Consider the following 23,189-nt stretch of genomic DNA (forward strand, 5'->3'; position numbering starts at 1 on the left):
AGCAAAACATTAGATTATGTCAGCAGAGTACCCAGCCAGAAATAATCAGACACCCATTTTTCAAGCTAGCATATAATGTCACATAAACCCAAACCACAGCTAAATGCAGCACTAACCTTTGATGATCTTCATCAGATGACAATCCTAGGACATTATGTTATACAATACATGCATGTTTTGTTCAATCAAGTTCATATTTATATCAAAAACCAGCTTTTTACATTAGCATGTGACGTTCAGAACTAGCATACACACCGCAAACTTCCGGTGAATTTACTAAATTACTCACGATAAACGTTCACAAAAAACATAACAATTATTTTAAGAATTATAGATACAGAACTCCTTTATGCAATCGCTATGTCCGATTTTAAAATAGCTTTTCGGCAAAAGCACATTTTGCAATATTCTGAGTAGATAGCCCAGCCATCACGGCTAGCTAATTTGACACCCACCAAGTTTGGCCTTCACCAAACTCCAATTTACTATTAGAAAAATTGTATTACCTTTGCTGTTCTTCGTCAGAATGCACTCCCAGGACTTCTACTTCAATAACAAATGTTGGTTTGGTTCAAAATAATCCATAGTTATGTTCAAATATCCTCTGTTTTGTTCGTGCGTTCAAGACACTATCCGAAGGGTAAAGAAGGGTGACACGCCTGACGCGTTTCGTGACAAAAAATGTCTAAATATTCCATTACCGTACTTCGAAGCATGTCAACCGCTGTTTAAAATCAATTTTTATGCAATTTTTCTCGTAAAAAAGCGATAATATTCCGACCGGGAAACCCTGTTTACGTTCAAAGACAGAGAAAATAAAAACATGGGGTCGCCTCGTGCACGCGCCTCAGTCTCATTGTCCTCTGATCGACCACCATCCAAATGCGCTAATGTTTTTCAGCCTGGGCCTGCAAAGACATCATTCAGCTTTTTGCCGCCTTCTGAGAGCCTATGGGAGCCGTAGGAAGTGTCACATTACAGCAGAGATCCTCAGTTTTCAATAAAGAGAGTGTAGAAGCCCAAGAAATGGTCAGACAGGCCACTTCCTGTAAGGAATCTTCTCAGGTTTTTGCCTGCCATATGAGTTCTGTTATACTCACAGACACCATTCAAACAGTTTTAGAAACTTTAGGGTGTTTTCTATCCAAAGCCAATAATTATATGCATATTCTAGTTTCTGGGCAGTAGTAATAACCAGATTAAATCGGGTACGTTTTTTATCCGGCCGTGCAAATACTGCCCCCTACCCTAAAGAGGTTTACAATGCGTCACTGTTTCAACAGACGCAGCACTCTTAAAAGGCAAGCTGAGGATACCCTATCAGTATACTCCTCATTGACAGTAGGAGGAGAGTGTGGGCCCTCCACTTCTGTAGGAACCCCATAATGTTGTGGAAACCCCGTAAACCATGAAGGGGTAGGAAGTAAACAGTGTAATGGAGACAGTATTTCAGATCCTCTCCTCTCATGACACGACTACACCATCCCAGCTTCCTCCTGTAAAAGATAACTCTTTGCTTTCTGCCCTCTTAACACAGCCATTCATGGGGGGATTATGAAGTTTAAAAGAACTTTAATACCTCAACAGAGAACAAAGAATTTGCTTTAAATGGCTCACATTCTGCTTCCGCAGCTGAGGCGTTTCAGGTTGCCCCCCATAGCTGGAGTCAACATTGTGGTAACGTTGGCGGTTGGCGGCAGTTTACTTTCCTCTGTTTGAGTTTTAATCTCATTATTAAGGACAAACCCAATTAAAAGCAGCCTGCTGTCTCCCAAGCAGGAGACCAGCTCCCATCATGCCCATCACCAGACGGCGGTGGGAGCCCCACAGCAGTTGTCGAGGTCACCAGAACTTTCTTGTGTGATTTATGGGGAGTTGGCCCACTTCAAGGTGGTTTGCGGGGACTTGGCCTACTTCAACTCCAAGGTGGTTTGTGGGGACTCTACACACTCCAATGTGGTTTGTGGGGACTCTGCACACTCCAAGGTGGTTTGTGAGGACTCACTCCAAGGTGGTTTTGAGGACTCACTCGACACACTCCACTGTGTCTATATAACGAAAGATGAAAAATCATCCAAGCAGCGTTAATTAAAGTGGGTCCACATTCTCCACCAAGGCATCCTTCAGCTTTGGGCTGAGTTTGCAGATACCCAGGTTCTTACTCCTGCCCTGTGTGTTTTATATACGATTCATTTCCTTCTTGCGTAACAGCCATCTTAGATTACGATAGTACATCATTTGATGGTGTCTTAAGTAAGTCTTCAGTGTCCACCTGTCATTGGTCTGCTCTTAAAATAGAATAGCTCTAACTCTACACTGTGGGGTATCTCAATGTTCTGAGGACCTTGCATGATGCAGCATACTAATGGGAAGCAGCCTTCTAGGCTGCCTTTCATTGCTTTATCAAAGGCTCAATTGATATCATTCAGTTCATATATGGCAAGGCTGTTCAATGTTGGTCCAGGAGGGCCAAAATACGTCTGGTTTTCATCCTTTCCTTCTAATCAGGGACTTAGTCAGACCTGGGACACCAGGTGAGTGCAATTAACTACCAGGTAGGAACAAAAAAACAGCAGTGTTTCGGCCTTCCAGGGAATTGAACAGCCCTGATATATGGGCGTACTGCATGTACGATAGTGACGTCATGCCTGAGTAAACTTGTGACACTTAAACGTTTGTCAGGTCTAATGCTTCACACCTCCTCTGAAGTGGAATGTGATTGATCCTTAACACATAGCGACGGGATGCTGCTTTTGGTGCGTATAACTGTGTTCCCGCAACACGTGCCTAGCTACATGAAAGGCCACGATAGACATGCTGTCAGAGAGCTATTTTGAATATAAAAAGCCCTCTTTTGTATCAGTTTGAAATACCTCTTCTATCATGTAGCTTTGATACAACGTGAAAGGCCACTTGACATTCTCCCCTCTCTTTACAAGGAGCTTGGTCTATAATGCCGGATGTCCACCAGATGCATATGCGTTTTGTTTTGCCGGATGTCAACCCGCATTTTCCATACTTGACGCACATGTGCTTCACTTTTGTACCACCACACGATAAAGTAACGCACCGCAGCCTAGTGCGGTACCCCCCCCCAGCGTAGCGTTTCAGACTGCTCCATTGACAATGAATGACTTCTGCCTGAACGCAATGTGTTTGATGCATCTGGTGGACATGAGGCGTAACACTACAGTATGCAGACAGAGCTGACAACTCATGGGAGTGGCTTTTCTGTACTCACATCATATTAAGCTTGATTGTTATCAGATGAAGTGCGTACTCCATCATGATGCTGTCGTTTCACTCAGGTAAACAGTAGCGCTGCGTGGGTAAACTCACTGGGGAAGACAAGCCAGGAAAATAATGCTATATTACAACCTATGTGTTGTGATAATTGTGTTGTTTGCTCTACAACCTGTTAGTTCATATGCCTTGCGACTGTGATATATAGGCTTAAGGCCGAGACAATAAGAAGACACAGTGGCAGAATAAATTCAACCACACCTTTGTTTCATCACAAAACCGGAGAGCAAGCTCTGTCTGGTGAAGTCCAGTTTGCGTATGTGCGTGCAAGTAGAAACCCCATTAGCTCACCCTACTTGTAGAAAAATACCAATGCCAACCTCCTCTTTCATGTTGCCTAAACAGTCTATTACTCTGTCATACAGTACACACATTGAGTTTTTGTCATCCAATACTACCTGGCTAAAATGCCAGGCCAGTTAGTTAACATTAGCTAATTACATCTAGCTACATGTTGAACTGCCATCCTTTCAGGGCAGGGGCACAATGTATGAATTTATGATTGGATCAGATTCTGCGTTATAATCAATGGCCAGTACGGAGAATTAAGTTAAACCACAAGTCTAAATCCCTATCTCCATCCATGGTTAATTTAAGAAAGGGCCAATTTTAGCTAGCTAGTTGCAACAATAAAAAAATTTCTGTAAATGACGTTTGGATTTTGGTGTGATATGATTGGTGTGAAGCCAAATCCAAACTGACTTCCCTCAAAACTTTTTTTTGGTGCACCAGGACCATTCACAGTTGAGCTCACTCAATGCATTTTGAATGTCTTTTTTACAATATCATGGACTGAATCTAGCCATTTTATGTTCAACTCAATTATAACCCTCAAAATGATGACATAACTCAATTATAAGTCTATTACACAGGAGGCAATTATGTCTTACCATGACCTTGTGCTCAGAACATTGAACCTTTTCTGGTTGAAGGTGCCTGTGCTGATTAACACCTACGGACAAACCTCTCTCGGCTGCCCACACCTCTTCAGTGTGTGTGAGTGTGTGTGTGTGTGTGTGTGTGCATTGTGTGTGTGTGTGTGATGTGTGTGAGAGCGAGAGGGATAAAGAGTTTATGCGAAAGTGTGCATGTGAGAGTGGAGAGGAGCAGCAGCTGTTTCTCTGCGGTAAATGGGTCCTCATGTTCACAGGGTGGGTATCGTCGGGGACCTTCTGTGAATGAGTGCGAACACGTGGCTGGCTGTCCTCCTGTCCAGTGGGAATGAAACCTGAGAATAGGCTGCCTGCTCGTCCACTGGCTTCAAATGTGTGTGTTTGTGCGTGGGCGTGTGTGTGCGCACGTACCTAAAAATAGCCCTTTGGCTCAGCAATGGTGACATCACCACATTATAACCTGAGTTACCAAAATCCCCTCTAGGACCTTCTCCTCCTTTTGTCAAATGACAAATGACTTCACACCCATTGAAGTGCTCTTCAACTCAAGGTCAGTCTGCCCTCCTTTCTCCCCCTCCTCTCCTCCTCTTTCTCTCACTCCCACCAGCTCTTTCAAATCCTCCATTCGCCATTCATCATCAAACCCTTTCCATCGAAAGGCTTGAGTAACCTAGTGATGATAAGTGAAAGGTAATCTATGGGGCGTGTGTTTCACACCCATTCATCTAACACACACACACACACACACACACGCACACACACACACACACACACACACACACACACACACACACACACACACACACACACACACACACACACACACACACACACACACACACACACACACACACACAATGGAGCACTCTCCTGGTCCTACACTCCCACTGATTGGTAGATCAACTCATATTAACACATTGATCAGGCGTAAACGGAGACTGCGTCTGGGAGTGTGATCTGGGAGTGTGATCCGTGATGGCTGCGTTGTTGATCATTAATTAATGGACACCTGTCTAAGTGGTTATTGATGAATATTTCTGTTGAGGCCATTACAGATGATGGTGGAATTCCATTCATGTTAGGGCTATCAGCGTATCTCTCAAAGCTAATTATTGGTATTGGTCTTTCTTTGGTTATAAAAAATATCAGGTTTCGGTGCTGTCATTTATATCAGGGTCTCACAGCAGCGACTCTGATGGTCTTTGTCACTTCAAACGTTGTGAGAATGTTAATGCTACCTTTTGAGACCTACCTCTCTCTAACCTTATTTAACCTCCCACCTCAATGGAGAGAGACAGAGAGACAAAGAGGGAGAGAAAGGGGAGAGAGCAAGAGAAGGAGAGCTCAGTGTAATTCACTTCAGAAAGTGATGCTTTGTTGTCTCTTTTGAGGACAAACTCTGACGAAGACCCCGTATAAACACAGCGACCATTATAGTTTGACGTTTTGAGATGGGAACTTTGCATTTGATTTAAGGCGATATCAACCTTTAATGTGAGTTATGAGCCCCGAAGCTGGCGCGAGACTGCCAGGGAAAATGGTCGCACTTGGAGAAAATACTGATGATGATGATGATATCAATGCTGAAGAATGCAAAGCATTAATCATGGCTCCTCTGTTTTTATTGATGGTCTGTGAGCTTGGCAGACGAACGGCACCAACATGCATAATTAAAACTGGACCCAGAAGCTGATGTTGTTTCGTCCTCCCAAACAAAGTTTAATGTGCAACCTTTCTTTAATTCCTTAACTTCTTCAAATAAGGTGAAATTAGATGCTGCATGACTTGTAATGGTGGCTTTAGCTGCATTGTGATTTAAGACACCAATGGTTCGTAGATGCATAAACAAATAAGGCTGAGTCAGGAAACCATGATTTGAACTCTGATCCCCATAATGTCGCCCATACAGTATGTACCTTTATGTGACTGAGAAGAACTGGGTGGGGCGAGTTAATGCCTCATTACGGCTCTTCCGTCTCCAGTTTCCCGTCTGAGAGGACACACTATTATCGTCTACTTAGAGGATCACATGATTATTATAGATAAGCTTCCTGGTAAAACAAACCTCTCCACATCCGATTGGAAACCTCTCCGATCCATCTCTCTATCTCTCTCTGCCATTCTCTGCTCTCTCTCTTCTTGCATGGTTCTTTAGCTCTGTCGTCTTGCCAGCCTTGTTGTAATCAGTCCTCAGGGAGGTGACACGTTGGCTTTTCTTCACCCTTGTCTGATTTGGCTCTGGGAACAGCTCCAGTTTCCGGATTGAGCCCCGTTGATCACCTTGTCACCATGCTCCCAATCTGGGAGGAGAACACTGTGTGTGTGTGTGTGTGTGTGTGTGTGTGTGTGTGTGTGTGTGTGTGTGTGAGAGAGAGAGAGAGGATGTGTGTGTGTGTGTGTGTGTGTGTGTGTGTGTGTGTGTGTGTGTGTGTGTGTGTGTGTGTGTGTGTGTGTGTGTGTGTGTGTGTGAGAGAGAGAGAGAGGATGTGTGTGTGTGTGTGTGTGTGTGTGTGTGTGTGTGTGTGTGTGTGTGTGTGTGTGTGTGTGTGTGTGTGTGTGTGTGTGTATGTGTGTGTGTGTATGTGTGTGCGAGAGAGAGAGAGCGAGAGAGAGGATGTGTGTGTGTGTGACTAATCTTCCCCTCCCCTCCCCACTATCCCAGGGTCTCAACCTCCATCACACTCTTAAGAGATTGGATTGGTTTCTCATTCACACTGGACACTGAGACAGGAGGGATAGATTCAGCCTGATACAGTTATGAGTTTCTTACAAATCTCTAGATTGCTGTACCATAGTGTTGCTGCTGGCTAACCCAAATAGCCAGCATATTGATTACTGCACTGGCCAATGCAGTGAGAGGGAGAAAATCCTACTGTCCATCTGCCATACTGTTTTCATGTTTTCTGATGAGCTGAGTTGACCGCCTCGTGGTGGTGCATATATATGATCTGAGCTGTATTGTGGTGTGCTTATCACCAAGAAGATGAGAGAGTGATATTGTTGTCTGATTTAACAGGGAAGTGACTGAGACATTGGAAGAGCCTCTACTTCCCATCTACCATAGCTCATCTCCATTGCATCCCCTATGTCCTGTCTCCTATGAACCAAGCAAGAAAATGGATGGAAACAGGAAGGGTTCTCTTGTCCATTAAGAAAGAATGATTTTCATTTTCCGTTGCAATACGACACAGTAGTAAAGAACCCTGCTGTGTCTTTTGATGACAGCAATTAAAAGTCCTTAAATATGAAATAATGTCATTCTCTAAGTGCTTCACAATATCCCATTTGTCTTACTAGAGAGTAACTAATCAAAAGAGAACCATTTTGTTCTCCCAGAAGCTCGGCTGCTGCGTAAAACCCGCGAATTCAGACAAACAAAAAGGTGTCATGGGTTTGCACTTAAAAATATGTTGCATGAAGCTTACTCTATTATTCCATTTTTATAGATCATTTTCACTGCATCAGGGATAGCATACATACACAGATGTTTCGGCTTCACAGCCTTCTTCAGTGTGTAGGAGCAAATTTCTTTAATTCAAAACAGCATTCGTAAAGAACAACCGATGAGCATCAAGTGCTTCTAATCAGGGTTTCCACTCATCTGCCAATCAGGGATGTGGCTTTTCTGGTCTACCTGTATACAAATGAGTCACAAAGAAATACACAATTATAGGGTATGGGGGGGGGGGCACGGAGGGCAACTCACGAATCAACCACCCCAGGTGTCCGCTGACCTGAATAGATCATATCAATTCATGTGATAGCCCACCACAAAAGACATCAGGCACAGCCGTTCATAAATATGTGGAGCCAACTCATAAACTATATGCAAAAACGGATATGGACAGTGTTCTTGTAGCCTATAACAGTCTAAATGTGGCTTATAGGAAGGAGGTGAAATCTAATTCTTCGTTTAAACCTTGTGGAGATACAGAATTTAATGTATACAGGGCATTCGGAAAGTATTCAGACACCTTGACTTTTGCCACATTATGTTACATTACAGCCTTATTCTAAAATTGATTCAATAAATGCTTTTCCTCATCAATCTACACAAAATACCCAATAATGACAAAGCAAAAAAAATGTTTATTTTTAAACATTTTTGCAAAAACAGAAATACCTTATTTACATAAGTATTCAGACCCTTTGCCATGAGACTCTAAATGTAGCTCAAGTGCATCCTGTTTCCATTGATCATCCTTGAGATGTTTCTACAACTTGATTGGAGTCCACCTGTCACACACCTGTCTATATAAACAGTTGACAGTGCATGTCAGAGCAAAAACCAAGCCATGCCGAAGGAATTGTCCTAGTGCGCCGAGACAGCATTGTGTCGAGACACAGATCTGGGGAAGGGTACCAAAACATTTCTGCAGCATTGAAGGTCCTCAAGAACACATTGGCCTGCATCATTCTTGAATGGAAGAAGTTTGGAACCACCAAGACTCTTCCTAGAGTTTTCCGGCCAGGCAAACGTAATCGGGGCAGAAGAGCCTTGGTCAGGGAGGTGACCAAGAACCTGATGGTCACTCTGACAGAGCTCCTGAGTTCCTCTGTGAAGATGGGTGAACCTTCCAGAAGGACAACAATCTCTGCAGCACTTCACGAATCAGGCCTTTATGGTAAAGTTGCCAGACTGAAGCCACTCCTCAGTAAAAGGCACATGACAGCCCGCTTGGAGTTTGCTAAAAGGCACCAAAAGCACTCTCAGACCACGAGAAACAAGATTCTCTGGTGTGATGAAACCAAGATTGAACTCTTTTGCCTGAATTCAAAGCGTCACGTCTGGAGGAAACCTGGCACCATCCCTATGGTGAAGGATGGTGGTGGCAGCATCATACTGTGGGGATGTTTTTCAGCGGCAGGGATTGGGAGACTAGTCAAGATCGAGGGAAAAATTAACTGAGCAAAGTACAGAGAGATCCTTGATTAAAACCTGCTCCAAAGCGCTCAGGACCTCAGACGGGGGCGAAGGTTCACTTTCCAACAGGACAACGACCCTAAGCACACAGACAAAACAATGCAGGAGTGTCTTTGGGACAAGTATATATTATTCGTAGCCATCTATTTACCACCACAAACTGATGCTGGCACTAAGACCGCACTCAACGAGCTGTATAAGGCCAAAAGCAAAGAAGAAAATGCTCATCCAAAAGCAGCTCTCCTAGTGGCCGGGACCTTTAATGCAGGCAAACTTAAATACGTTTTACCCAATTTCTACCAGCATGCCACATGTGCAACCAGAGGGGGAAAAAACTAGACCACCTTTACTCCACACACAGGTACGTGTACAAAGCTCTCCCTCGCCCTCCATTTGGCAAATCTGATCATAATTCTATCCTCCTGATTCCTGCTTCCAAGCAAAAACTAAAGCAGGAAGTACCAGCGACTCGCTCAATACGGAAGTGGTCAGATGATGCTGATACTAAGCTACAGGACTGTTTTGCTAGCACAGACTGGAATATGTTCCGGGATTCATCCAATGGCATTGAGGAGTATACCACCTCAGTCATCAGCTTCATCAATAAGTGCATCAACGACGTCGTCCCCACAGCGACCGTACGTACATATCCCAAACTGAAGCCATGGATTACAAGCAACATCCCCAAATCAAATCAAATCTAATTTATTTATATAGCCCTTCTTACATCAGCTGATATCTCAAAGTGCTGTACAGAAACCCAACCTAAAACCCCAAACAGCAAGTAATGCAGGTGTAGAAGCACGGTGGCTAGGAAAAACTCCCTAGAAAGGCCAAAACCTAGGAAGAAACCTAGAGAGGAACCAGGCTATGAGGGGTGGCCAGTCCTCTTCTGGCTGTGCCGGGTGGAGATTATAACAGAACATGGCCAAGATGTTCAAATGTTCATAAATGACCAGCATGGTCAAATAATAATAATCACAGTAGTTGTCGAGGGTGCAAGAAGTCAGCACCTCAAGAGTAAATGTCAGTTGGCTTTTCATAGCCGATCATTGAGAGTATCTCTACCGCTCCTGCTGTCTCTAGAGAGTTGAATACAGCAGGTCTGGGACAGGTAGCACGTCCAGTGAACAGGTCAGGGTTCCATAGCCGCAGGGAGAACAGTTGAAACTTGAGCAGCAGCACGGCCAGGTGGACTGGGGACAGCAAGGAGTCATCATGCCAGGTAGTCCTGAGGCATGGTCCTAGGGCTCAGGTCCTCTGAGAGAGAGAAAGAAAGAAAGAAAGAGAGAAAAAGAGAATTAGAGAGAGCATACTTAAATTCACACAGGACACCGGATAAGACAGGAGAAATACTCCAGATATAACAGACTGACCCTAGCCCCCCAACACATAAACTACTGCAGCATAAATACTGGAGGCTGAGACAGAAGGGGTCAGGAGACACTGTGGCCCCATCCGATGATACCCCCGGACAGGGCCAAACAGGCAGGATATAACCCCACCCACTTTGCCAAAGCACAGCCCCCACACCACTAGAGGGATATGTCCAACCACCAACTTACCATCCTGAGACAAGGCCGAGTATAGCCCACAAAGATCTCCGCCACGGCACAACCCATGGGGGGGGCGCCAACCCAGACAGGAAGACCACGTCAGTGACTCAACCCACTCAAGTGACGCACCCGTCCTAGGGACGGCATGGAAGAACACCAGTAAGCCAGTGACTCAGCCCCTGTAATAGGGTTAGAGGCAGAGAATCCCAGTGGAGAGAGGGGAACCGGCCAGGCAGAGACAGCAAGGGCGGTTCGTTGCTCCAGAGCCTTTCCGTTCACCTTCACACTCCTGGGCCAGACTACACTCAATCATAGGACCCACTGAAGAGATGAGTCTTCAGTAAAGACAAAGGTTGAGACCGAGTCTACGTCTCTCACATGGGTAGGCAGACCATTCCATAAAAAGAGCTCTATAGGAGAAAGCCCTGCCTCCAGCTGTTTGCTTAGAAATTCTAGGGACAATTAGGAGGCCTGTGTCTTGTGACCGTAGCGTACGTGTAGGTATGTACGGCAGGACCAAATCGGAAAGATAGGTAGGAGCAAGCCCATGTAATGCTTTGTAGGTTAGCAGTAAAACCTTGAAATCAGCCCTTGCCTTAACAGGAAGCCAGTGTAGGGAGGCTAGCACTGGAGTAATATTATCAAATTTTGGGGTTCTAGTCAGGATTCTAGCAGCCGTATTTAGCACTAACTGAAGTTTATTTAGTGCTTTATCCGGGTAGCCGGAAAGTAGAGCATTGCAGTAGTCCAACCTAGAAGTAACAAAAGCATGGATGAATTTTTCTGCATCATTTGTGGACAGAAAGTTTCTGATTACGTAGATGGAAAAAAGCTGTCCTTGAAACAGTCTTGATATGTTCTTCAAAAAAGAGATCAGGGTCCAGAGTAACGCCGAGGTCCTTCACAGTTTTATTTGAGACGACTGTACAACCATCAAGATTAATTGTCAGATTCAACAGAAGATCTCTTTGTTTCTTGGGACCTAGAACAAGCATCTCTGTTTTGTCCGAGTTTAAAAGTAGAACGTTTGCAGCCATCCACTTCCTTATGTCTGAAACACAGGCTTCTAGTGAGGGCAATTTTGGGGCTTCACCATGTTTCATTGAAATGTACAGCTGTGTGTCATCCGCATAGCAGTGAAATTGAACATTATGTTTTCGAATGACATCCCCAAGAGGTAAAATATATAGTGAAAACAATAGTGGTCCTAAAACGGAACCTTGAGGAACACCGAAATTTACAGTTGATTTGTCAGAGGACAAACCATTCACAGAGACAAACTGATATCTTTCCGACAGATAAGATATAAACCAGGCCAGAACTTGTCCGTGTAGACCAATTTGGGTTTCCAATCTCTCCAAAAGAATGTGGCGATCGATGGTATCAAAAGCAGCACTAAGATCTCGGAGCACGAGATGCAGAGCCTCGGTCTGATGCCATTAAAAGGTCATTTATCACCTTCACAACTGCAGTCTCAGTGCTATGATGGGGTCTAAAACCAGACTGAAGCGTTTCGTATACATTGTTTGTCTTCAGGAAGGCAGTGAGTTGCTGCACAACAGCTTTTTCTAAAATTTTTGAGAGGAATGGAAGATTCGATATAGGCCGATAGTTTTTTATATTTTCTGGGTCAAGATTTGGCTTTTTCAAGAGAGGCTTTATTACTGCCACTTTTAGTGAGTTCGGTACACATTCGGTGGATAGAGAGCCGTTTATTATGTTCAACATAGGAGGGCCAAGCACAGGAAGCAGCTCTTTCAGTAGTTTAGTTGGAATAGGGTCCAGTATGCAGCTTGAAGGTTTAGAGGCCATGATTATTTTCATCGTTGTGTCAAGAGATATAGTACTAAAACACTTTAGTGTCTCCCTTGACCCTAGGTCCTGGCAGAGTTGTGCAGACTCAGGACAACGGCGCTTTGGAGGAATATGCAGATTTAAAGAGGAGTCCATAATTTGCTTTCTAATGATCATGATCTTTTCATCAAAGAAGTTCATGAATTTATTACTGCTGAAGTGAAAGCCATCCTCTCTTGGGGAATGCTGCTTTTTAGTTAGCTTTGTGACAGTATCAAAAATACATTTAGGATTGTTCTTATTTTCCTCAATTAAGTTGGAAAAATAGGATGATCGAGCAGCAGTGAGGGCTCTTCGATACTGCATGGTACTGTCTTTCCAAGCTAGTCGGAAGACTTCCAGTTTGGTGTGGCGCCATTTCCGTTCCAATTTTCTGGAAGCTTGCATCCAGAAAATTGCTTGTGTATTTTATGTATACCAGGGAGCTAGTTTCTTATGACAAATGTTTTAGTTTTTAGGGGTGCAACTGCATCTAGGGTATTGCGCAAGATTGAATTGAGTTCCTCAGTTAGGTGGTTAACTGATTTTTGTCCTCTGATGTCCTTGGGTAGGCAGAGGGAGTCTGGAAGGGCATCAAGGAATCTTTGGGTTGTCTGAGAATTTATAGCACGACTTTTGATGCTCCTTGGTTGGGGTCTGAGCAGATTATTTTTTGCGATTGCAAACGTAATAAAATGGTGGTCCGATAGTCCAGGATTATGGGGAAAAACATTAAGATCCACAACATTTATTCCACGGGACAAAACTAGGTCCAGAGTATGACTGTGGCAGTGAGTAGGTCCAGAGACATGTTGGACAAAACCCACTGAGTCGATGATGGCTCCGAAAGCCTTTTGGAGTGGGTCTGTGGACTTTTCCATGTGAATATTAAAGTCACCAAAAATGTGAATATTATCTGCTATGACTACATTGTCCGATAGGAATTCAGGGAACTCAGTGAGGAATGCTGTATATGGCCCAGGAGGCCTGTAAACAGTAGCTAAAGGCTAGAGCTGCCGCTTTCAAGGAGCGGGACACTAATCCGGACGCTTATAAGAATTCCCGCTATGCCCACAAACGAACCATCAAGCAGGCAAAGCGTCAATTCAGGATTAAAATTGAATCCTACTACACCGGCTCTGATGCTCATCGGATATGGCAGGTCTTGAAAACTATTACGGACTACAAAGGGAAACCCAGCCGCGAGCTGCGCAGTGACGCGAACCTACCAGACGAGCTAAATGCCTTTTATGCTCGCTTTGAAGCAAGCAACACTGAAACATGAATGAGAGCACCAGCTGTTCCGGACAACTCTGTGATAATGCTCTCGGCGGAAAATGGGAGCAAGACCTTTAAACAGGTCAACATTCACAAAGCCGTGGGGCCAGACGGATTACCAGGACGTGTACTCAAAGCATGCGCTGACCAACTGGCAAGTGTCTTCACTGACATTTTCAACCTCTCCCTGAACAAGCCTGTAATACCTACATGTTTCAAGCAGGCCACCATAATGATTACCGCCCCGTAGCACTCATGTTGGTAGCCATGAAGTGTTTTGAAAGGCTGGTCATGGCTCACATCAACAGCATCATCCCGGATACCCTAGACACACTTCAATTCGCATACCACCCCAACAGATCCACAGATGACGCAATCTCAATTGCACTCCACATTGCCCTTTCCCACCTGGACAAAAGGAAAACCTATGTGAGAATCCTGTTCATTGACTACAGCTCAGCGTTCAACACCATAGTGCCCTCAAAGCTCATCACTAAGCTAAGGACCCTGGGACTAAACACCTCCCTCTGCAACTGGTTCCTGGACTTCCTGACGGGCCACCCACAGGTGGTAAGGATAGGCAACAACACGTCTGCCACGCTGATCCTCAACACTGGGGCCCCTCAGGGGTGCGTGCTTAGTCCCCTCCTGTACTTCCTGTTCACCCACGACTGCGTGGCCAAACACGACTCCAACACCATCATTAAGTTTGCTGACGACACAACAGTGCTAGGCCTGATTACCGATTAACAATGAGACAGCCTATAAGGAGGAGGTCAAAGACCTGACAGTGTGGTGCTAGGATAACAACCTCTCCCTCAATGTGAACATGACAAAGGAGCTGATCGTGGACCACAGGAAAAGGCGGGCCGAACAGGCTCCTATTAACATCGACGGGACTGTAGTGGAGCGGGTTGAGAGTTTCAAGTTCCTTGGTGTCCACATCACCAATGAACTATCATGGTCCAAGCACATAAAGACAGTTGTGAAGAGGGCACGACAACACCATTTCCCCCCAGGAGACTGAAAAGATTTGGCATGGGTCCCGAGATCCTCAAAAAGTTATACAGCTGCACCATCGAAAGCATCCTGACCGGTTGCATCAGCACCTGGTATAGCAGTATATCGGCATGTGACAGTAAGGCGCTACAGAGGGTAGTGTGTACGGCCCAGTACATCACTGGGGCCAAGCTTCCTGCCATCCAGGACCTATATACTAGGCGGTGTCAAAGGAAAGCCTCAAAAATTGTGAAAGACTCCAGTCACCCAAGTCATAGACTCTTCTCTCTGCTACTGCACGGCAAGCGGTACCGGAGCGCCAAGTCTAGGACCAAAAGGCTCCTTAACAGCTTCTACCCCCAAGCCATAAGACTGTTGAACAATTAATCAATTGGCCACCCGGACCCCCCCATTTGCTACTCGCTGTTTATTATCTATGCATAGTCACTTTACCCCTACCTACATGTACAAATTACCTCGATTAACCTGTACCCCTGCGCATTGATTTGATACCGTTACCCCCTGTATATAGCCTCACTACTGTTATTTTATTGTGTTCATTTGTATTATTTTTTACTTTAGTTTATTTGGTAAATACTTTCTTAACTCTTTCTTGAACTGGTTAAGGGCTTTTAAGTAAGCACTTTACGGTAAGGTTGTATTCGGCGCATGTGACAAATAAAGTTTGATTTGATTTGATGTCTTTGAATGTCCTTGAGGGGCCCATGCATAGCCTGGACTTGAACTCGATCAAACATCTCTGTAGAGACCTGAAAATAGCTGTGCAGCGACGCTCCCCATCCAACCTGACAGAGCTTGAGCTGATCTGCAGAGAAGAATGGGAGAAACTCCCCAAATACAGGTTTGCCAAGCTTGTAGCGTCATACCGAAAAAGACTTGAGGCTGTAAACTCAAGGTGCTTCAAAGGTGCTTCAACAAAGTACTGAGTAAAGGGTCTGAATACTTATGTAAATGTGATATTTCAGTTTATTTTATTTGCAAACATTTGTAAAAACCTGTTTTTGCTTTGTCATTAAGGGGTATTGTGTGTATACCAATGAAGAAAAAAACGATTTAATCAATTTTAGAATAAGGCTGTAACGTAACAAAATGTGGGAAAAGTCAAGGGCTCTGAATACTTTCCGAATGCACTGTATCTCCACACGGCTTCTCTTTGGAGTAATTTGTTGCCGTAATCACCTCCTCTACATGATGGATGAACTTTTTCAATCTCTTAGTAGAGAGTAAACAGAAAGTGGGTTTCATTTTTGTCACAGGGACAGATAGATGTGTTTTTTTCTCTCCAGTGTTTCTTCTAAAACCTTAAACCCCCACTGAGTGAGGAATGAGCACAAAAGGCAGACAGCAGTGGATACTAGGGAAAATAAAGAGGCAGCTGCTTTCTGTGTGAATTCACTTGTTCAGTGGAAACAGGCAGTGAGAATTGCAAGGTGCAATTCAGCAAAGATTCCTGCAGCCGAGTAACCCTGAGGTAAAAATCTGGTCAGAAGGAATGTAACAACAGACAACCAAAAATATGCTGGAAATGTCTTTGAGCACCACCCTGCCTCCCCTCCCCCATTACTTTTCTCTGGCTAAAGAATTGCATGTGCTTCTTTTCTTGAGAAAATCTAATTAGGTAAGAAAGGGAATCCTTTGAATGTTATACTTTAAAGAAGTACATTTTAAATGTTTGAAGAGGCAATCTGCAGTTGCTTCATCCATTTTTGGAATGAATTATATGTACCCACTGATTCTTTGGTGAATATAACTTATAAATGCCTCATTAGCATAGTTCTACTGTCTTACCCGATTAGGATCCAAAATATCAACTTGTTTTACTCCAATGTTTGTAAACAAAGTAAATGTAAACAAACACTATATAGCCTCAAAATATGGTTAAAACTATAATTTTGATATCATGGATGGTCAGTCCTAGTGTTGGTCAGTCCTGTCTATGAATTTGAGAGTGATTACATTTCTCCAGCTCCATCTTTTAGCTTTTTGCCGAATTAGGGGCGGGAGGGTGCTTTGTTATTGCTCATTGAAGGTATTTTATGTTTGTTTGGATTATAATACAGTATCTTGAAAGATTTCACTTTAAAACATGATGTAGTCTATAATTGTGCAGTGACCTTGGGATAAGGCACTACTTGCACTATCATGGTAGGCCTATGTAGTCCCAAATATTATTATAGTGGGACAAGCTTAATAAAAAGTAAGATTATCAACAACATCATTCTCTCAAAATGTACAGGATGCAATAATAAACGTATCTTTTTGGATCGCATTGAGACATCACAACTGAACTGTATGGAATATTTAGGACTTGACTTAACTATTTTACTTTTATTTTGATGAAAGGGACATTCACTGACCATGATGACGTTTTTAATGACATCTTCAGTCCAGCCCTGGGTGCTACAGTGCATTGTGGGTCTTTCCCAAGATGGCGGCGCCCTTGCAGAAGTGCTGAAGAAGTGTCTCTGGAGAAATAGTTGGAATTGTTTGTTATTATCGCCGCAACTAGCTTACAACACACGTTTGTGTCAGAAGACCATACGACAAGCGTCATTGACAGCTCGAGCCTGACAGCGCGTGGCGTGGTTGTGGCAGAGTGTCCGTGTGAAGATGGGCCTCGTCTCGAGCCCCTTCCCATAGCAAAGAGCAGCCGTGGGGAGAGAAACCGCAGATTTCCCTGCAAACACATACCGGTCGAACTTGGACCTGTCGGGTTCGACATTGTTTACAAATTGTGGACGCTACCGTACAATTTTCTTTCAAGAATTATCTGTGCGACCGCGTCTATAATAGTCAGGAGACGGAAAGGTTTCCCACCCCGTATCGAAGAGGATTCTACCGTGCCAAGGTCTGTACGCTGCACGCCAGCCTGTGAAAAAGGCAATTTCTGCACATTTGCTTCACTTGCCAGTCATTATTTTCTGAAACGTTTAACTACTGTAGCTTGCAATTCCACAAGTCGCATGAAGCATGTACAGTTTTACAAGCATGAAGTACAAACCTGTGATAACAATACTAGCTAGTTGTCAGCAAGTCGGCTAAGGGTCTGCTAGTTAGCCACAAGCTAACCTGTCAAACTCGACCCCGAACTCTAGAACAGCCACGCGCGAGCATGGTTCAACCTCTGCAGGTTGATAACAGAATTGGAAATCGGTAGAACGTTATGTATCATTCTGCAATATGTACTATCCCGTTAGAAAATAGCATTTCCATGTAAGTTAACCAGTCCATTCTGCATATTATCTACCATTTGACGGCTAAGTTAATTTAAAGGGTGAGACGTCATTGTCAGAGTTAAACCTATTTACACAGCTAATGTTAACCGTGTCAAATGCAAATACACTAGCTACTAGTTATGTACTTATTAGAACGATAATATGCTCACAACAGCACATCATGACAAACGAGTCTTGCATGGTTGTACTTTGTTTTGATGCTAAAGCTGTTGAGTTTATGTTTATTTTTTTATTTCACTTTTATTTAACCAGGTAGGCTAGTTGAGAACAAGTTCTCATTTACAACTGCGACCTGGCCAAGATAAAGCAAAGCAGTGTGACACAGACAACAACAACAGAGTTACACATGGAGTAAACAATAAACAAGCCAATAACACAATAAACAAGTCAATGACACAGTAGAAAAAAGGAAAGTCTATATACAGTGTGTGCAAAAGGCATGAGGAGGTAGGCAATAAATAGGCCATAGGAGCGAATAATTACAATTTAGCGGATTAACACTGGAGTGATAAATGAGCATATGATGATGTGCAAGTAGAAATACTGGTGTGCAAAAAAGTTAATAAAATAAAAACAGTATGGGGATGAGGTAGGTAGATTGGGTGGGCAATTTACAGATGGTCTATGTACAGCTGCAGCGATCAGTTAGCAGCTCAGGTAGCTGATGTTTAAAGTTGGTGAGGGATTCGTTCCAGTCACTGGCAGCAGAGAACTGGAAGGAAAGGCAGCCAAATGAGGTGTTGCTTTGGGGATGATCAGTGAGATATACCTGCAGGAACGTGTGCTACGGGTAGGTGTTGTTATCGTTACCAGTGAACTGGTATAGGACGGAGCTTTACCTAGCATAGACTTATAGATGACCTGGAGCCAGTGGGTCTGGCGACGAATATGTAGCTATGGCCAGCCCACTAGAGCATACAGGTCGCTGTGGTATAAGGTGATTTGGTAACAAAACGGATGGCACTGTGATAGACTGCATCCAGTTTGCTGAGTAGAGTAATGGAAGCTATTTTGTAAATGACAGGATAGTCAATTTTACTAGGGTATGTTTGGCGGCGTGAGTGAAGGAGGCTTTGTTGTAAAATAGAAAGCCGATTCTAGATTTGATTTTTGATTGGAGATGTTTGATATGAGTCGGGAAGGAGAGTTTACAGTCTAACCAGACACCTAGGTATTTATAGTTGTCCGCATATTCTAGGTTGGAACAGTCCAGGGTGGTGATGCTAGTCGGGCGGGCAGGTGCGGGCAGTGAACGGTTGAAAAGCATGCATTTGGTTTTACTAGCATTTAAGAGCAGTTGGAGGCCACGGAACGAGTGTTGTATGGCATTGAAGCTCGTTTGGATGTTTGTTAGCACATTGTCCAAGGAAGGGCCAGAAGAATACAGAATGGTGTCGTCTGCGTAGAGGTGGATCAGGGAATCGCCCGCAGCAAGAGCGACATCATTGATATATACAAAGAAAAGAGTCGGCCCGAGAATTGAACCCTGTGGTACCCCCATAGAGACTGCCAGAGGTCCGGACAACATGCCCTCCGATTTGACACACTGAACTCTGTCTGCGAAGTAGTTGGTGAACCAGGCGAGTCAGTCATTTGAGAAACCAAGGCTGTTGAGTCTGCCGATAAGAATGTGGTGATTGACAGAGTCGAAAGCCTTGGCCATGTCGATGAAGACGGCTGCACAGTACTGTCTTTTATTGATGGCGGTTATGATATCGTTTAGTACCTTGAGCGTGGCTGAGGTGCACCTCGTGACCGGCTCGGAAACCGGATTGCACAGCGGAGAAGGTACGGTGGGATCCGAAATGGTCAGTGATCTGTTTATTAACTTCACTTTCGAAGACTTTAGATAGGCAGGGCAGGATGGAAATAGGTCTGTAACAGTTTGGGTCTAGGGTGTCACCCCCTTTGAAGAGGGGGATGACCGCGGCATCTTTCGGGATCTCGGACGATACGAGAGGTTGAACAGGCTGGTAATAGAGGTTGCAACAATGGCGGTGGATAGTTTTAGAAAGAGAGGGTCCAGATTGTCTAGCCCAGCTGATTTGTACGGGTCCAGGTTTTGCAGCTCTTTCAGAACATCTGCTGTCTGGATTTGGGTAAAGGAGAAGCTGGGGAGGCTTGGGCGAGTAGCTGTGCGGGGGGGGCGGAGCTGTTGGCCGGGATTGGAGTAGCCAGGAGAAAGGCATGGCCAGCCGTTGAGAAATGCTTATTGAAATTTTTGATTATCATGGATTTATTGGTGGTGACCGTGTTACCTAGCCTCAGTGCATTGGGCAGCTGGGAGGAGGTGCTCTTGTTCTCCATGGACTTTAGTGTCCCAAAACCTTTTGGAGTTAGAGCTACAGGATGCAAATTTCTGCTTGAAAAAGCTAGCCTTTGCTTTCCTGACTGACTGCGTGTATTGGTTCCTGACTTCCCTGAACAGTTGCATATCGTGGGGACTTTTCGATGCTATTGCAGTCCGCCACAGGATGTTTTTGTGCTGGTCAAGGGCAGTCAGCTCTGGAGTGAACCAAGGGCTTTGTCTGTTCTTAGTTGTGCATTTTTTGAACGGGGCATGCTTATCTAAGAAGGTGAGGAAATTACTTTTAAAGAATGACCAGGCATCCTCGACTGACGGGATGAGGTCAATATCCTTCCAGGATACCTGGGCCAGGTCGATTTAGAAAGGCCTGCTCGCAGAAGTGTTTTAGGGAGTGTTTGACAGTGATGAGGGGTGGTCGTTTGACCGCAGACCCATAGCGAATACAGGCAATGAGGCAGTGATCGCTGAGATCCTGATTGAAAACAGCGGAGGTGTATTTGGAGGGCAAGTTGGTCAGGATAATGTCTGAGGGGTGCCCGTGTTTATGGATTTAGGGTTGTACCTGGTGGGTTCCTTGATGATTTGTGTGAGGTTGAGGGCATCTAGCTTAGATTGTAGGACTGCTGGGGTGTTAAGCATATCCCAGTTTAGGTCACCTAACAGAACGAACTCTGAGGCTAGATGGGGGACGATCAATTCACAAATGGTGTCCAGGGCACAGCTGGGAGCGGAGGGGGGTTGATAGCAGGCGGCAACAGTAAGAGACTTACTTCTGGAGAGATTCATTTTTTTAAATTAGAAGTTCGAACTGTTTGGGTATAGACCTGGAAAGTAGGACAGAACTTTGCAGGCTCTCTCTGCAGTAGATTGCAACACCTCCCCCTTTGGCAGTTCTATCTTGACGGAAAAAGTTGCAGTTGGGTATGGAAATCTCAGAATTTTTGGTGGCCTTCCTAAGCCAGGATTCAGACACGGCAAGGACATCAGGGTTGGCGGAGTGTGCTAAAGCAGTGAGTAAAACAAACTTAGGGAGGAGGCTTCTGATGTTGACATGCATGAAACCAAGGCTTTTTCGATCACAAAAGTCAACAAATGAGGGTGCCTGGGGACACGCAGAGCCTGGGTTTACCTCCACATCACCCGTGGAACAGAGGAGGAGTAGGATGAGGGTACGGCTAAAGGATATCAAAACTGGTCGCCTAGAGCGTCGGGGACAAAGAATAAAAGGAGCAGATTTCTGGGTGTGGTAGAATAGAGTCAGCGCATAATGTACAGATGGGTATGGTGGGGTGCGGGTACAGCGGAGGTAAGCCCAGGCACTGATTGATGATAAGAGAGGTTGTATCTCTGGACATGCTGGTTATAATGGGTGAGGTCACGGCATGTGTGGGAGGTGGGACAAAGGAGGTATCAGAGGTATGATGAGTGGAACTAGGGGCTCCATTGTAAACTAAAACAATGATAACTAACCTAAACAGTATACAAGGCATATTGACATTTGAGAGAGACATACAGCGAGGCATAAAGTAATCACAGGTGTTGATTGGGAGAGCTAGCTAGACAACACCAGGTGAGACGACAACAGCTGATCAGCTAAAACAACAACAGGTAAAATTGCGATGACTGGGCAGAGAGGGTCGGTTAACTACACACAGAGCCTGAGGTCGCGGTTGTTTTGAAGCTAAAGCTGTTGAGTTCAAATCCCACTCACCAGGGCCACCTGTGGTGAATGGGGTTTAGGGATGTGAGATTGCTGATGTAATTGTCCATGGTATTTATGGGTGGTGGTTAGCTTTGGGACGGACACAACGTCCGGAGTCTGTGTATTGGTTGGACTCCCTGCGTTGTGGCTGGCAACGGAAAAAATAACCCAACCACTAAAAAAACGTTTCCTGTTAACAAAGGCATATGTATAATTTCGAGAAACTGTACTTACCAGATGTAAAGTTAAATGTCTCCCTTGCAATCAAATAAACGTCCGAATCCAACTTTAGCCTGAACAGCACCATATTCATGTTGAGTTAGACAGCAGGAAGCTATTAGGCCATGCAGTTCAAGGGAGACTTCCTAGCACGAACTCTACTGCTGTCTACACAGCCGGAATATGGTGCGGTTCAGACAAGTTGGATTCAGACGTTTATTTGATAGCTAGGGTCACATTTCACTTTAAGTCTGGTAAGTAGAGCTCCTAGAGATTATACAAATGCCTTTGCTGACAGGAAATGCTTTTTTTTGGTGTGGGCAGCTATGTTGTGGTAGGGTTATTTAACATTGCCACCCACCAGAACGATTAACAACTCAGGGAGTCCAATCAATACAGACTTCTGATGTTGAGTCCCAAAGCTAGGTGGTGGTAGTTTTTAACCCAGAGCTGCTCCTCATCTGACCGGTATTGTGAGCTGGTCTATGGCTAACCCAATGCTGCCCAAACTTTCCTAGTCATTAGGAAGCAGAACTTAGTGGTTGAATAGTTTGGGTCGACAATAGATTGCATCTGATGGATGCATGTTAAATATTTATCATATTCCTCAATGTTACACAAAAACATAGTGTACAGCTATATCCTATTATTGAATGAAGAAACCTTTTTTAACATTGACCTCAACCTGACCTCTCCATCTCTCAGGACCCTGATGAAAATGGACTCGGAACTGCTGCACTCGCCGGTCGTGTGTCTGGCTGAGGAGGAGGAGGCGGACATGAGCGACTGGAACCTGCCGCTGGCCTTCATGAAGAAACGCCACTCAGAGAAGATCGAGGGCTCCAAGGCCCTGGCCCAGAGCTGGAGGATGAAGGACAGGGTAAGAGACGTCCTTATGGTCCCGTTGCACCATGTCC

General features: G+C 44.5%; 1 protein-coding gene across 6 annotated transcripts in view; it reads left to right on the top strand.

Annotated features, from left to right (window-relative positions):
- The first annotated feature begins 17,207 nt into the window (after positions 1-17,207).
- Positions 17,208-23,189, top strand: part of rptor (regulatory associated protein of MTOR, complex 1) — a 199,409-nt gene continuing 193,427 nt past the window's right edge. For all 6 annotated transcript variants that reach the window (XM_029776869.1, XM_029776872.1, XM_029776870.1 and 3 more), the window contains exons 1-2: positions 17,208-17,655; positions 22,978-23,152. In XM_029776869.1, coding sequence (XP_029632729.1) covers positions 22,985-23,152 — 168 coding nt within the window. In that variant the 5' untranslated portion in view covers positions 17,208-17,655; positions 22,978-22,984. The remainder of the gene's footprint in view (positions 17,656-22,977; positions 23,153-23,189) is intronic.

This window comes from Salmo trutta, chromosome 14, assembly GCF_901001165.1.
Source record: "Salmo trutta chromosome 14, fSalTru1.1, whole genome shotgun sequence".
Lineage (NCBI taxonomy): Eukaryota > Metazoa > Chordata > Actinopteri > Salmoniformes > Salmonidae > Salmo > Salmo trutta.